Genomic DNA, 15,000 nt, shown 5'->3' with positions numbered 1-15,000 from the left:
TAATCACATGTTGTCTTGCCTCCTGTCTCCTCTCCTCTCCTTCCCCATCACGTGTTCAAAGTCCCCTCTCGCCCCGCCCCGCCCCGCCCTCATTCCCACCCGGGGTCACTAGGGGTAAGGAGGATTAAGCGCGTGTCCCCCTCCGCTGAATGTCACGTCCGCCACTGCCGCTGCGAATGCGAGGGAGGGCTGAGAGGCAGACTGCGTGAGGGGATGACGTCACGGTGACTCCCAAAGAAAGGTCAGATGAACCCCACTCCTCCTCCTCCTCCTCCTCCTCTTGTCTCGCCTACTGTATTCCTCGCCCTAAGCCTCCTCCTCCTCCTCCTCCTTCTCCTCCTCCTCTTTTTCCTCATCTCCATAAGTCACTCATATATCACTAATTACGATGACTCCTACAGGAAGGTCAGACTAACCCCACTCCTCCTCCTCCTCTTCCTCCTCTTCCTCCTCTTCCTGCTCCTACTCATCTCTCCTACCGAATCCGCTCTCTCTCTCTCTCTCTCTCTCTCTCTCTCTCTCTCTCTCTCTCTCTCTCTCTCTCTCTCTCTCTCTCCCACGGCAATGTCATGCATATATTACCTGGAAAGGCGTGGTTGTGTTATGGGCTGGGAAGGTTGTGACAGTAAGAAGGAATAAAGGGAAAGGTGATAAAGTAAGGAATGAGGGAACAGAGGATTGGAGTTTGTATTAGAGTAGATGTACTTTCTCTTTCCCTTGCTTTTCTTTCCTCTCCTCTCATTCGTTACTCTTGTTCGTCTTTCTCTACCCTCATTCCTTCTTTCAACATTCATTACCAGTCTGTATCACTATAAACACATTCTCTCTTTCTTGTTTTTTTCTCTTCCCTCATGCCTTACTCTCATCTCTCCCTCTTCACTCCTTTACACAACCCTCCCACTTCTTCCCGTTAGCACATCACCACATCAACACCTTCGGGAAAACATCTGAGCTGCTATTAGTGAAGACATGTCCTTCCTCTCTCATCTCTCCCCACCCCTTTCCTCTCATTCCTTCCCCCTCACTAACCTTCCCACTCTTTCCCGTCACCATGACATCACCACGCTGATATCACCTTCTGGAAACATCTGTGTGGCCCCTTCAGTAGAAACACATCCTCTCTCTGTCTCTCTCCCTCCTCTTCCCTTCCTTCCTACTGTATCATCTCTCTGATCATCTACTGTGTTTCTCATTCCCAGAACATCACGCTAAAGAAACAGGCAGAGAAACAGTGATTCCCTTTAACAGAAGCATATCCTCCTTTCTTCTATGTCCTGTTATTCTATTTCTAGTTGGAATTTGATACTTGAATAATGGTGCAAGGGTTTCATTACAGGTATGTTTAACTAATCCTCACTGCATCCCTTACAAAAATTATTTCTTCTTTCTATCTTCTCTTCCTCCTCCTCTTTGTCTTCCTCAGATCTCCACAACAACAAACACGCAAACCTTGACTGTAATCCTCCTCCTCCTCCTCCTCCTCCTCCTCCTCCTCCTCATCCTCTTTGTCTTCTCCAGATCCCCACAACAGCACCGCCACGCTAACTTTTCCTATATCCTTTGTAGCAATAATCTTTTTCATCCTTTTCCTTGTATTCTCCCTCCTCCTTCTCCTCATACCTTTCCTTGTCTTCCTCCTCCTCCTCATCCTCTTTCTCTCCCCTTCGCAAAAGCATCATCTTTACCGCATCCCTCGCAACAAACCCCATTCCTCCTCTTCCTCTTTCCCCTAACAAAGTCCCCATCACCTAAACATCTCTCAGAATGAACCAGTGAAACCCCACTTAATCCCACAACATAAGCGGGTTGGGGAAGGGGAAGAGGGAAGACACGTGGGGAAATTGAGCGAAAGGACCTCCATCCCGGCCCGGCAAAGGTGCGTACCTCATGACGTCATTGGCAGGTGTGACGTCAGGGTGCGGTGAAAACATCTAGTCAATATTACCGAGTGGATGGTTCTCAAGGCTCCGAGAAGCCCCTTTGCGTGCGGGCGGCGAGGCGGGGGCTGGGGTGGGGTGTGGTGAGCTGTCTTGGGGTGGGGTAGGGTGGGGTGAGGTTGGGGTGTGTGTGTGTGTGTGTGTGTGTGTGTGTGTGTGTGTGTGTGTGTGTGTGTGTGTGTGTGTGTGTGTGTGTGTGTGTGTGTGTGTGTAAAGTTATTACATACATGCATCTTTCTTTCTCACGTGGCTATGTTTTGTGTGTGTGTGTGTGTGTGTGTGTGTGTGTGTGTGTGTGTGTGTGTGTGTGTGTGTGTGTGTGTGTGTGTGTGTGTGTGTGTGTGTGTGTTGCGGGCATTTCCCCCTCACGAACCGCAAGGCACTTAGGAATCTGCCTCATCCGGAGAGAGAGAGAGAGAGAGAGAGAGAGAGAGAGAGAGAGAGAGAGAGAGAGAGAGAGAGAGAGAGAGAGAGAGAGAGAGAGAGAGAGAGAGAGAGAGAGAGATAACAGCAGCAGCAGCAGCAGGGAGGAGGAGGAGGAGGAGGAGGAGGAGGAGGAGGAGGAGGAGGAGGAGGATCGCCACATTCCTGTCCAGGGTAAAGGTACTTATGAATGCGGGAAACACTCCTCCTCCTCCTCCTCCTCCTCCTCCTCCTACGCCATCTCATCACCATCTCCACATCCTCATTCTCCATTTACACTTAATTTTTAACTCTCTTATCCACACCACCACCACCACCACCACAACCACCACCACCACCACCTCTATTTCCTTTGTATTTGAGTGATTTCCTATGAGTGGGCAGGATGAGAAAGACGCAAAAGTCCTCCACCTCCACCTCCACCTCCACCTCCACCTCCACCTCCTCCCCCTCCTCCTCCTCCTCCTCATGTCATATCCGAGTACAAATTTACCACTCAATATTTCTTCTCGTCTTTTCATTTCAGCTTTTAATGTAAGAAAAAAATTGAATGCTATTTTTTTTTTTTGAGCTGCGTTTATAAATGTTTAGTGAATTGATGTTTGTTTGTTTGTCTTTATATTGTCTGAGTGATGAGATTTTTTTTTCTTTCAGTTTTGGTCTTTTTTTTCTTACTTCAGTTTCTTTGTGATTGAAATACCATCTGAAATAAATAGTTTTGTTTCTTATGCTATTTTTTTTTCCCTTTAATCTCAGCAGTGTTTATTATTTCCTTTTAATTTCTGATGACTATTTATCTTTTTTTATCAGTTTCTTCAAGTAAAATTAAATAATAAAAGTTATTCCTCATACGAATCAATATTTTCCTTTCCTCTCTTTTTTTTTATTTCCATGAATCTTAGCGACGTTTACGATTTCTTTATATTTTCATGACGTCACCTCTCTCTCTCTCTCTCTCTCTCTCTCTCTCTCTCTCTCTCTCTCTCTCTCTCTGCCTTATTTTCCTTAAATCTTAGCAACGATTAAGATTTCCTTATATTTTCATGATGTCACCTGCTCCTCTCTCTCTCTCTCTCTCTCTCTCTCTCTCTCTCTCTCTCTCTCTCTCTCTCTCTCTCTCTCTCTCTCTCTCTCTCTCTCTCTCTCTCTCTCTCTCTCTCTCTCTCTCTCTCTCTCTTTCCTCACCGGCAAATGCCACTTGATGGAGTAAATGCCACGTGACGTGGGCTCAGTCCTATATCCTCTTAATCCCATGCTACTCAAGTCTCTCCTTACGCAATTCTGGATACCACGCACTAAATGCCACGCGTGTTTTCAAAAGACCACTTGATTACTTCGGTGTCCTCTCTCTCTCTCTCTCTCTCTCTCTCTCTCTCTCTCTCTCTCTCTCTCTCTCTCTCTCTCTCTCTCTCTCTCTCTCGTTGTTGTTGTTGTTATTTTATTTTTTCAAGGAGGCAGAAATGTTGTCATCTAAAAATACTTGTGACTAATCTTGTTTTTTTTTCTTTCTTTCTTGTTTGTGTTTGCTTTCGTTTTTCTTTTTTTTTTTTCTGGATCATGCAGAATGTGTGTATAAAAGCTTTCATTTATTCCTTATTATTGTTGCTACTATTATCATTTTAATTTTTTGTATTAACACACACACACACACACACACACACACACACACACACACACACACACACACACACACACACACACCTCAGCTAAAAACACCTGGCATTCTGAAAAAAAAAAACTAAGGACAGGTGTGCTTTAGAGGACGTCATTTGAAAACCCTCTCCCCACTCTCTCTCTCTCTCTCTCTCTCTCTCTCTCTCTCTCTCTCTCTCTCTCTCTCTCTCTCTCTCTCGATACAGTGATCTGAGAAGTGAGAATTGCCTTCCTTCTTACTCTCCCCACTCAATCTCTCTCTCGGTCTTTCTCTCCGTCTCTTCCTCCTCCTCCTCCTCCTCCTCCTCCTCCTCCTCCTCCTCCTCCTCCTCCTCCTCAAGGGCGGCCCGTCAGTGTCCTACAAATTCATTTAGGTCAAAGAAGAAATATTTAGATGCATCACGCCATCTTCCCTCCCTCCCTCCCTTCCCTCCCTTCCCTCCATCCCTCCCTTCCTTACCTCATACTACCTGCCCTTCTCAACCCTTCACTCACGCTGCTTCCCTCCTTTCCTCCCTTCTCTCCCTTCCCTCCCTTCTCTCCCTTCCCTACCTTCTCTCCCTTCCCTTTCCTCCCTTTCCTAACTGTGAACTAGACTTTTATATTTTTGCTCCATCGTTAATCCTTTCCTATTTTATCTTCTCCCTTTCCTCTCCCTTTCCTCCTCTTCCCTTTCGTCAGTTCCTCCTATTCCTCTCCCTCCCCCACGTCCTTCCACTGACCGGATCTTCCTGTTTACTGGGATTACCGTGGGAGAGAGAGAGAGAGAGAGAGAGAGAGAGAGAGAGAGAGAGAGAGAGAGAGAGAGAGAGAGAGACGATGTCCTCTTTCTAGACTGTTGGGTAAATGGGTGGTGGTGGTGGTAGTGACGATAGTAGTAGCAACAGTAATAGTGAACAAAAATATTAATAAGGAAAACATGAAAGTGTTATAAGGTAGAATGTGTGTGTGTGTGTGTGTGTGTGTGTACGTAACTACATAAGTGGGGTGTGCAATATGTAAGAGGGCGTCTGGCTGACTGTATTAGGTTGACAGTACTTGGCAGTCTGTCTCTCTGCCGGTCCGTTTATGTCCGTCTGTCCGTGTGTCTGAATACCAGGCAACTCGTGACTCGAATGAGGCTATATCTGTCTATTCTCTTCCTTGTCTGTCTGTCTGTCTGTCTGTCTGTCTGTCTGTCTGTCTGTTTACGTAACATTCATAATTGTCTATGTCACTCAACATCTGATCTTGTGTGTGTGTGTGTGTGTGTGTGTGTGTGTGTGTGTGTGTGTGTGTGTGTGTGTGTGTGTGTGTGTGTGTGTGTGTGTGTGTGTGTGTGTGTGTGTGTGTGTGTGTGTGTGTGTGTGTGTGTGTGTGTGTGTGTGTGTGTGTGAGTCATACTGCTGAAGGATGAAGCGCGGACCAACATACACTGACAAACACACACACACACACACACAGACACACACACACACGTGTATACTCAGAGCATTTCCACAAACTCTTACAAATTTCCACCATTTTTCTCCTCAAACGCCAAAGCCTCAATAGTTCTGTGACTCATCGGCGGAAATTAATTAATGAGCAAATTCACAGGAAAGCAAAAAAAAATAAAAATAATAATAATAATAATAATAATAATAATAATAATAATAATAATAATAACTCGCGTTTCCTTTCCTCGTACCAGTAACTCGTGTAAAAATTAAATACATGAAGGAAAAAAAAGTGGAAAATAATAAAACAAATGAGAAACGCAGGAAATGAAGCCCGGAATAGAGAGAGAGAGAGAGAGAGAGAGAGAGAGAGAGAGAGAGAGAGAGAGAGAGAGAGAGAGAGAGAGAGAGAGAGAGAGAGAGAGAAAGAGAGAGATGATTAGTTCTTTTGGTTACTTTCGCAAGATGACCGGTAGAACAGGTGTGTGTGTGTGTGTGTGTGTGTGTGTGTGTGTGTGTGTGTGTGTGTGTGTGTGTGTGTGTGTGTGAGTGCGTGTGTGTGTGATCAGGTTCGACATGAGAATTATAGATGGCATTTTCCTTGAGAGAGAGAGAGAGAGAGAGAGAGAGAGAGAGAGAGAGAGAGAGAGAGAGAGAGAGAGAGAGAGAGAGAGAGAGAGAGAGAGAGAGAGAGAGAGAGAGAGAGAGAGAGACAAAAATATAACTTTAAAAACAAAAATAAACACAAAAATATCATTATATTACCACCCCAGCCAACGAGAGAGAGAGAGAGAGAGAGAGAGAGAGAGAGAGAGAGAGAGAGAGAGAGAGAGAGAGAGAGAGAGAGAGAGAGAGAGAGAGATAGACAGTACACAAGAGGGCACACAAGAGCAGACGTATATATTTTCCAACACACTCTCTGAAAACGCACTTCGCTCAAGACACCTGGCTGGTTATTGCGCAAACAAGAAGGTGAGACAAGTATGTGTGGGTTCTCTTTTTTTTTAAGTGGCCCCTGAGAATGTGAAACTGATCAGTAAGCCTTCACGTTGCGCAAGCAGGCGATAAGGGTTATGGAAATACTCTTACGTAGGTGGAACAGACGAAATGTGGAGATAAAACAGAAGAATGACTTGTACAAATAGATATGTCACAGGAACAAGTACACGAGAGGGTTATAGAAAATATTGGTAGGGAGGTGGAATAGGAAGAATACGAAGATAGAATGGAAGAGATCTTGCTGAGGTGGAACAGACAAAATATGGAATGAAAATTAAATATATAAATCGCAAGATACACCGGGAAAAACGAGAAAAGACAATAGAAAACTCGTGCGCAATCAGAATACAAGAAATATGAAGCTACAAAAGAAGAATACACATGTTACATGATAAAACACACCAAAGAGAACAATAAGCATGATAATTTATTAAGTAGAACACAAAAAAAAAAAAACACATTGTGACATAAAACATTCGTAGAAACACACAGGTTACAAGATAAACACAACAAAGAAAAGGAGAAAGATTAGGTACAGAAATACTAGCAAGAACACAAGAAACACAACGGTGAAATAGACGAAAACCTTGCAGAAACACACACTGGTCACACAAACACACACACAAACACACACACACACACACACAGCAAACGAGAACGAGAAAGTTGCTACCAGACCTCCAAACTGCGCAGCTCGGTAGCATTACTCCGGTGAGGGCTGCGCGCCACAACAAAGATACGGGCACGCCGGGTTATCACGGGTCACCATCAGGAGTGTCACAACAGCACGTCACTCTGCACTACTGTATCCACACCACCACCACCACCGCCACTACAGCTGCAGCAGCACAGCACAAGGTCACAATCTTACAGCCGGTCAAAAAAAAGTTTGTGTGAAGTGTGTGTGGAAAAAAATTATTAAGTAAACTAATATAATAAAAAGTATGCCGTTAGTGAGCAGGAAAGGGAACATAAATGGTGTCACCAGTGGGATACAGACTGACTGAATTGATTGATTTAAGGCGCCATGGCATATGTGTTTGTGTGTGTGTGTGTGTGTGAGAGAGAGAGAGAGAGAGAGAGAGAGAGAGAGAGAGAGAGAGAGAGAGAGAGAGAGAGAGAGAGAGAGAGAGAGAGAGAGAGAGAGAGAGAGAGAGAGAGAGAGAGAGAGACGTATGCATCAATAGAGAAGCATAAATAAATGTTACTACTATAAACATGTGGTAGATAGCACGAAGCAGTTTCAACACGCAGACAGACAGACAAGCAGATAGACAAACGGACAGATAAAACAGAAAGACGGACAAACAAAAAACATACTGTGGCCTGCACGCATGAACGGATGAACCAGCAGATAAACACACACACACACACACACACACACACACACACACACACACACACACACACACACACACACACACACACACACACAGCTGCTACATTACATTTAAATCTCCCAGGAACTTATTAATTCAATACATCTATGCATTACACAACCCAAGCAAGGCCCGGAACCTTCATTTCCTTAATAAATAAATGAGCGAATACTTCTTGAACCCAGAAACTCAAGAAAATGTCAGAATAAAATAAAGAACTGCTTCAGTAGAAAGAAAAAGAGAGAGGACTTGCTGGTTTTACTCTCTCTCTCTCTCTCTCTCTCTCTCTCTCTCTCTCTCTCTCTCTCTCTCTCTCTCTCTCTCTGCTGGTTACTAACGTTGATATGACAAGTTGCCTCACCCTTGCTTGTTCCTGCCTGAGTGTTGCAACAAGCCTCCTCACCTGCCTACCTGTACCTGTCTCCTGCCGCTGCTGCTGTTGCCTGTTTGTTGCCTTCTACCCTCCACACCAACCAAACAGCTGCCACGCTTTCAAATTAACCGGTCTTACATATCCCCCCTCCCTCCCTCCCTCTCTCTCTCTCTCTCTCTCTCTCTCTCTCTCTCTCTCTCTCTCTCTCTCTCTCTCTCTCTCTCTCTCTCTCTCTCTCTCTCCCTGAGTATTGCTTTCTTATTTTTAAGCGATTAATGGTTAATTTGTATTTGGGAAGAGGAGGAGGAGGAGGAGAAAACGGAAAAGGGAGAGAATAAGAAAAAGAACCAGGAAGAAGAGGAGGAAGAGAACAAGAACATAAAGCGAAAATAAAGAAGAGGAGATGAATAAATAAAATAAAAGCATTCCCTAAGCATAACCCTTACTGCGACACACACACACACACACACACACACACACACACACATATACACACACACACACATACACACTGAATGACAACACCTTCTAGCGGCGAGCGAATGACGTAACGCAGGTAGCTTAGCAGTCAGTACACACGAGGGGGGAATGTTTATGTGTATGTAAATAAGTATGTATGTTCATGACACCCGTGTAAGTATGCGTGTACGGAGAGCGAAGATTAGTCGGCAGGCTGGGCAGGAAGGGCGCCATGTATGTATGTATGTATGTATAGATGAGTAGATACGAATGTGTGTGTGTGTGTGTGTGTGTGTGTGTGTGTGTGTGTGTGTGTGTGTGTGTGTGTGTGTGTGTGTGTGTGTGTGTGTGTGTGTGTGTGAAGTGAAAGATAAGGAGATACCTGTATTTTTGATCAGAGAGAGAGAGAGAGAGAGAGAGAGAGAGAGAGAGAGAGAGAGAGAGAGAGAGAGAGAGAGAGAGAGAGAGAGAGAAATAGGAATGCATGAATGTACGTATGTAATGATGAATGAATATGAATGTGTGTGTGTGTGTATGTGTTTGTGTATGTAGTGTGCCAGCCAATGTGTGTGAAGTTTCGATCAGAGAGAGAGAGAGAGAGAGAGAGAGAGAGAGAGAGAGAGAGAGAGAGAGAGAGAGATAGGCCTGGGGATGACCTTGGCGCGACGTCCTAGACTGAGGGTCATCGCAGCCTTACAGGATGGCGAGTCTCGTGGCCTGTGGCTGCTGCATACTTACAACCTGTTCCTGTCTTCTACTGGGAGAGAGAGAGAGAGAGAGAGAGAGAGAGAGAGAGAGAGAGAGAGAGAGAGAGAGAGAGAGAGAGAGACTACATTCCTTGAGTCAGTGTTGGGTGTTCATACGTATCCTCTCTCTCTCTCTCTCTCTCTCTCTCTCTCTCTCTCTCTCTCTCTCTCTCTCTCTCTCTCTCTTCCCCTCCTATCTCTTCCTCCTCCCTCTCCCCCTCCTATTCATTCACATCTTCCCGTCCGCCACTTCCTGAAGGGCGGGGGACGGGAAGGTAGTGCACGCTAAAGGGAGGGAGAGCGAGGGTTGAAACGAGGCTTGAGGAAGGAAAGGAGCGAAGAGATAGTCCTTTTTCGGGGTGTCTGCTATTCTGAGTGTGTGGGTGTGGAGGGAGAGGCACGGGGAGAGGGAGAGTGGTGAGTGACGTGGAGGGCAGAAGGCGGTGGGGACCAGCAGACCCAACACGAGACGCTCACTCCTCTCCCTCCTTTCCTCCGTGCCTCCTCTCCCTCCCTTCCTCCCTCTCTCTCCCTCTCCCTCTTTCTCTCATCTGCAGGACAACTTAAAAATACTTTCAAGGACGCAGCTGCGGCCAAGCCACTCAGGCCATCTCGGTAATAAAGGCAGGCCACCAATGGTGCCTGGCGCGTTTACACGCCTCCCACGCCCTGTAGGCAGCGCAAGGAGGTCTTCACCCCGTCCTGCCACTGACTGGGGAAAGCTCCCGCGGACCCGCACCTCACCCCGAGGTGCTTGAGTGGCCGCGGCGCGGAGCAGTAGGGTTAGGGCGGCCACAACCCCGCCCCCCGCCACGCCCTTCGCCCACACCCTCTGCCGCGGGGTCACGTCCCGCCTGCATTACATAAAGGTCTCTTTGGTGCCGGCGACCTTGGCAGTCAGCGCCACGCCTCGTCTCCTGGTGAGTTGCCTGGCGACGACAGCACCAGACAGGCTGCAGGAGTCACCGGAAGCCCCACATCACGCCCGCCCCGCCTCCCGCACCCATGCCAGGCGGCGCCCCTCCCGCTGGCCCCGAGCGACTCACCTGTCTGGGTCGGTGAAGACAAATTTGCGTAGCTTGAGGTCCCCTGAGAACAAGCCCGGCGTCGTGACAGGCGGCGACGGTGGTGGCCACCTTGGAGAAGAGACGCTGCGCCTCCGCCTCTCGCAGCCGCCGCCGCACCCGCACGTAGGAGTGCAGGTCCCCGTGGTGGGCGTTGAATACCACCCACGCCCGCCGCCTGCACGCCGTCACCACCATCTCGATCGGGGAGCGCACGCCCTCACAGCCTCCTATTAGGGCGTGATGCGCCACCAGCACGTGCGCCGCCCGCCCCTCCAGGGTCTGTAAGGGAGAAGCAGAGGGTTAGTAACACCTGCATGAGCCGCCCCGCACCCTGGGCTGCCGGTCACTGATCCTGCCTCGCCGCCCTCCCTGCCCCTCCCCGACCGCTCCATTCCTCCCTCACCCGCCGGCCCCGTCAGTACTGCTGTCCCCGCTGTCCCCAGCACCCGCCTCTCCAGTCCGTGCAGGAGGCCAGGCATGGGTGTCGCCCCTCCTCCTCCCACACACTCCCCCGAACCCAGACATGTAGGGCAGCCGCGCCAGGCCAGACGGCCACGCAACACCTCGGGCAGTGTTATAATTCCGGATGCTTTTTCAGCTGCAACAGTCAGGAGCCGCCGCGGCAGCCCCGAGGCCTTGACACCGCCCCCTGCCCCTGGCGACGCCCCGTGACAGCACCTGGTGGGGAGAGGGAACGGGGGGAGCGGCGGATTACAATTGGCCCCCGGCAGGAATGTGAAGTGTGGCGGGGCAGGGAGCCGGCGGGTGTGTGAGGCCCCAACGGCCGGGCCGACGCGCACTCCCAACATACCCCGGCGTCCCCTCAGGTGGCCGCCACGCACCTGCCAGCGGGTGAGGCGCGTCGCACCCCACCACCCAGGCAGCGCGGGACGTGCCCTCATTGTACAGAAATTCACCGCGGCGCCTTGCTGCACCTCGCCGCCAGATAACTGGAGGCGCTGCCGTCCTCCTTATCGTTATCGTGGTAGTGGTGAAACATCCTGCGATACCCAAGTGGCAGCCCTGGCAACAGCAACAGCAACACACACACACACACACACACACACACACATACACACACACACACACACCACACACACACACACACACAGAAACATGGCAGCGGACAAGACATGACGTTCGGCTTTACGCTCCCCGTACTGAGCTGCCACGTAAACAAAGCCTCCCCTTTATCGCTCACAACGTAGCGCGTCACAACAAAATACCAAAGTTCAGCTGCGGCAGCGATAAGAACACATGCACAGCTGGCGCCAGTGTGCTACCGCCGCCTCCCTCCTGACGCCGCGGCCGCCCGGAGACGTGCGGCTTGGCGGGTCGTCCTGGCTTTGGCTTGAGGGCGTGACGCACCTGCCCTGTTCGCCGCCTTTTTTAGTGCCTCGTCATTATCCCTCCGGCGCAGAGAACGAGCCAGAAACGAGGCCAAAAATACGTCCATGTCCCAGGATGTGATGACGCAAACCCCACCACGGATGTCACCCGCTGACTTGTTTGTCACTTCCCCCAGCTGTGGCTTAACCCAGCGCGGCGCGACGGGCTTCCTCACCTGTCTTTACCTGCCCCAACATGGATCACGACCAAAACTTTTACATACTTATGACCCTAATGCAGCGCCAGGTATTTAGGGGAAGGAAGGATTGGGAGGAGGAGGCCAGGAATGGAGCAAACAGTTCGCCAATTATCAAGCTGCAAGATTATTCTATAAATAGAGCGTTGCGTAGAGCCAAGGGTGTCTGGCAGGAAGCTCGCGGCGGCGGCAGCTTACCTTGACCAAGAGGCTCTGGCCGGTGTGGATGTTGGTGGCGTGGCAGGCAGAGTGGTCGAAGGGGCGGGTCAGCAGGTACTTGTTTCCAACCAGCGTGGGCACGGCTGGGAAGGCAGGGGCGGATCCGGGTGCCACCGTGGGGAGAGAGCGCGCCCCCACAGGCTGACGCCCCCGCCCCGCCCCGCACCACCACGGAGGGCGCGGGCGGCCCCACAGCCTCATCCTTGTGGCCGTCGGTGGTGGCCGCCGTGGCGACTGGGGCGGTGGCTGCGGTGTGGGCAGTGTTGGTTTCTGCTGCCGGGCACAGGTCGGGCAATGCCTTGTGCCTGGCGAGAAGCACCAGCCTGGGTCCCTGACGCACATATTCCTGGACTTCACTCATCACTGATCACTGGCACTATACGCACACACTCAACAACACTATTACAATCACTATACACGCCTCCCTCACTGTAAGCCTCGCGCGCTGCACCTGCAAGGCAACACACCACACATTACTACACCACTCCGCCACACACCACCACCGCTCTATATCACACAACAGAAATAACATGTACAAAAAAAAAGAAAAAAATCCGCTACGAAATCACTGCCCCTTTCCTACCCCCACCCCCTCATCCCCGTCCCCTCCCATCCTCGCGGTTTGCCAATAACAGCGTCACATCCGCCGAACGATGTGACACAAGCCGCCGTGGCACGCGGCGCCTCACCCGCTGAAAATAGAGCACCCACGCGGCCCTCAAGCCAGGCACCCGAGGAGACAGAGCACACACACACACACACACACAAACACACATACACACACACACACACACACCTGAACCACGTATGTCAACATCGGTACTAAATATAAACACCGATGATGGTGGTGGTGGTGGTGGTGGTGGTAATGATGATGAAAACAAAAAAGAAAACAGTTCAGACCACGCCATCACCTCTCCACATCACACCACCAAGAGCATCACATCACCACTACAACAGCGTCCCCACCACCACCGCCACCATTATCCCCGCTAACAGCTGGCAAGGCGAGCAGGACCAGGAGGAGGGAGGAGGAGGAAGAGGGGGAGGAGGTGGAGCGTGGGTCGTTGCTGCTCTCATCTCACGCCCTTAACCCCGCTTACACAGAACTGAAAGTCGAAGGATAGCAAAACGAATTCCAGCCACACACACACACACACACACACACACACACACACACGCTCATTCATTCATTCATTAAGCAACGCGAGTCAACTGGCGGCGGCGGCGGCAGCAGCAGCAGCAGCAGCAGCAGCAGTAGCATCTCACAACCCAGGTTCCCGCCCCATATATAGCAGGGCAGACCGTGATGGGAAGCTACACACGGCATGGTTAGGCCTCCACCAGGCATCCTAATCCCGTGTCCGGAGTGGAGAGGAACACACACACACACACACACACACACACACACACACACACGTATCTGGCAACACACATTCTTTAGATGGCAACACACACACACACACACACACGTATAGTACATCGTTGCCAAGGTACAAAGGAAAGAACATCTGAATTATTATACACGAGTGTCTTATCAACTCATTCCTCACTCCTTGGCTTGAACGTTCTCCACAACACAACACAACACCAGGTATTCCACAGTCAGATGATGTGTTAGGGACAGGACACTACACCAGTCCACACTAGTAACACCAGTACGAGACACCACCAGCATCGTAATGTCCTCACAACACAGCACAGAAGAAAAACAACATTGATTCCTTGACGTCTTCAGTTGTGGTCCTCTCACACCGAACACAAACACGAGCATCTGTCACTGAGAGCAAGCCAATTCAAATAACATGATTTTACCACTTGAAACAAACATAAACCATGAGAATGAATAAGGAATGGTAGGAACTCCTTTCTTTGCACTATTTTCACGTTCAGTACGAAAAATATCACTGGAATGTCTGTTTTGTTCACATTTTCACTGTTGCTTTGATCAGTTGCAGTTGTAATAGTAGAAATAGAAGCACTGGCCATTCAGATACACGTCTTCTCTCACGTACTTTTCACAGGGGGATGGAAATAATAGGGATATAAGGCCTCTAACCGTCTCTCACTTACTCTTGTGGCTCTAGCTTAGATCAAAGAAATAAGAGCGACTTTTATTATTTCTCAAGCTTTGAAACGGTTTCCTCGGGGCTGTTCTGTGTGGAAGGAGTCACCGTGAAAGATCGACTCAGAAACAGCCACAGAAGACTAGCGCTCTCTCGAGACAAGTGAACACGTCCTCGCAGCCATCGCTCAAAGACTGGAGCCCCGCCGCTCGTCTGCCGCCATTATATGCACCGCCTCCCGCTCCAAGAGATCGCTTGGGTTCACTCCAGCATCCACCACATTGTTTTCCCCGTTTTCACCTCTCTCTCATAAATTTATTATCGCAAAAAATTCAATTGTGGTTTTTCGAGATGTCTTTACGGTGTGGGTTGCTTGGTTCAAGAGATATTTCTCGTGAACGCACTAGTTTGTCATGCGCCATGGCTACCAAGGAAAAGTTATCGTACATCAAGGCAAGGAACACTGACTTACTTTCATATTTTTCTATCCTGTTCATTTTTGCTAAGGGTATAACGCAATATTATTAAGGAGATACTAGTGTTGATTCATATACAAGGAGGTGTTTGCATGTGAGGTATTATGTGGTGATACGTGCAGGAACGTAATACCGGTATTGTAGTATAGTTTACCTTCATTCAACCGGTAACTTGCTTAAAATTCACACCTAATTTCCTC

At 49.2% G+C, this 15,000-nt stretch overlaps 1 protein-coding gene across 1 annotated transcript in view; it reads right to left on the bottom strand.

Annotated features, from left to right (window-relative positions):
* Positions 1-14,631, bottom strand: part of LOC135089830 (tribbles homolog 2-like) — an 84,298-nt gene extending 69,667 nt beyond the window's left edge. Inside the window, 4 exon segments of the mRNA XM_063985929.1 lie at positions 10,434-10,474; positions 10,476-10,733; positions 12,238-12,709; positions 14,332-14,631. Of these exon segments, the coding sequence (XP_063841999.1) occupies positions 10,434-10,474; positions 10,476-10,733; positions 12,238-12,600 (662 nt within the window). The 5' untranslated portion in view covers positions 12,601-12,709; positions 14,332-14,631.
* Between the last annotated feature and the right edge of the window lie 369 nt (positions 14,632-15,000).

The sequence above is a fragment of the Scylla paramamosain genome, chromosome 33, assembly GCF_035594125.1.
Source record: "Scylla paramamosain isolate STU-SP2022 chromosome 33, ASM3559412v1, whole genome shotgun sequence".
Taxonomy (NCBI): Eukaryota; Metazoa; Arthropoda; class Malacostraca; order Decapoda; family Portunidae; genus Scylla; species Scylla paramamosain.
The sequence above is the reverse complement of the archived record's forward strand: the minus strand, read 5'-3'. Positions and strand labels throughout refer to the sequence as shown.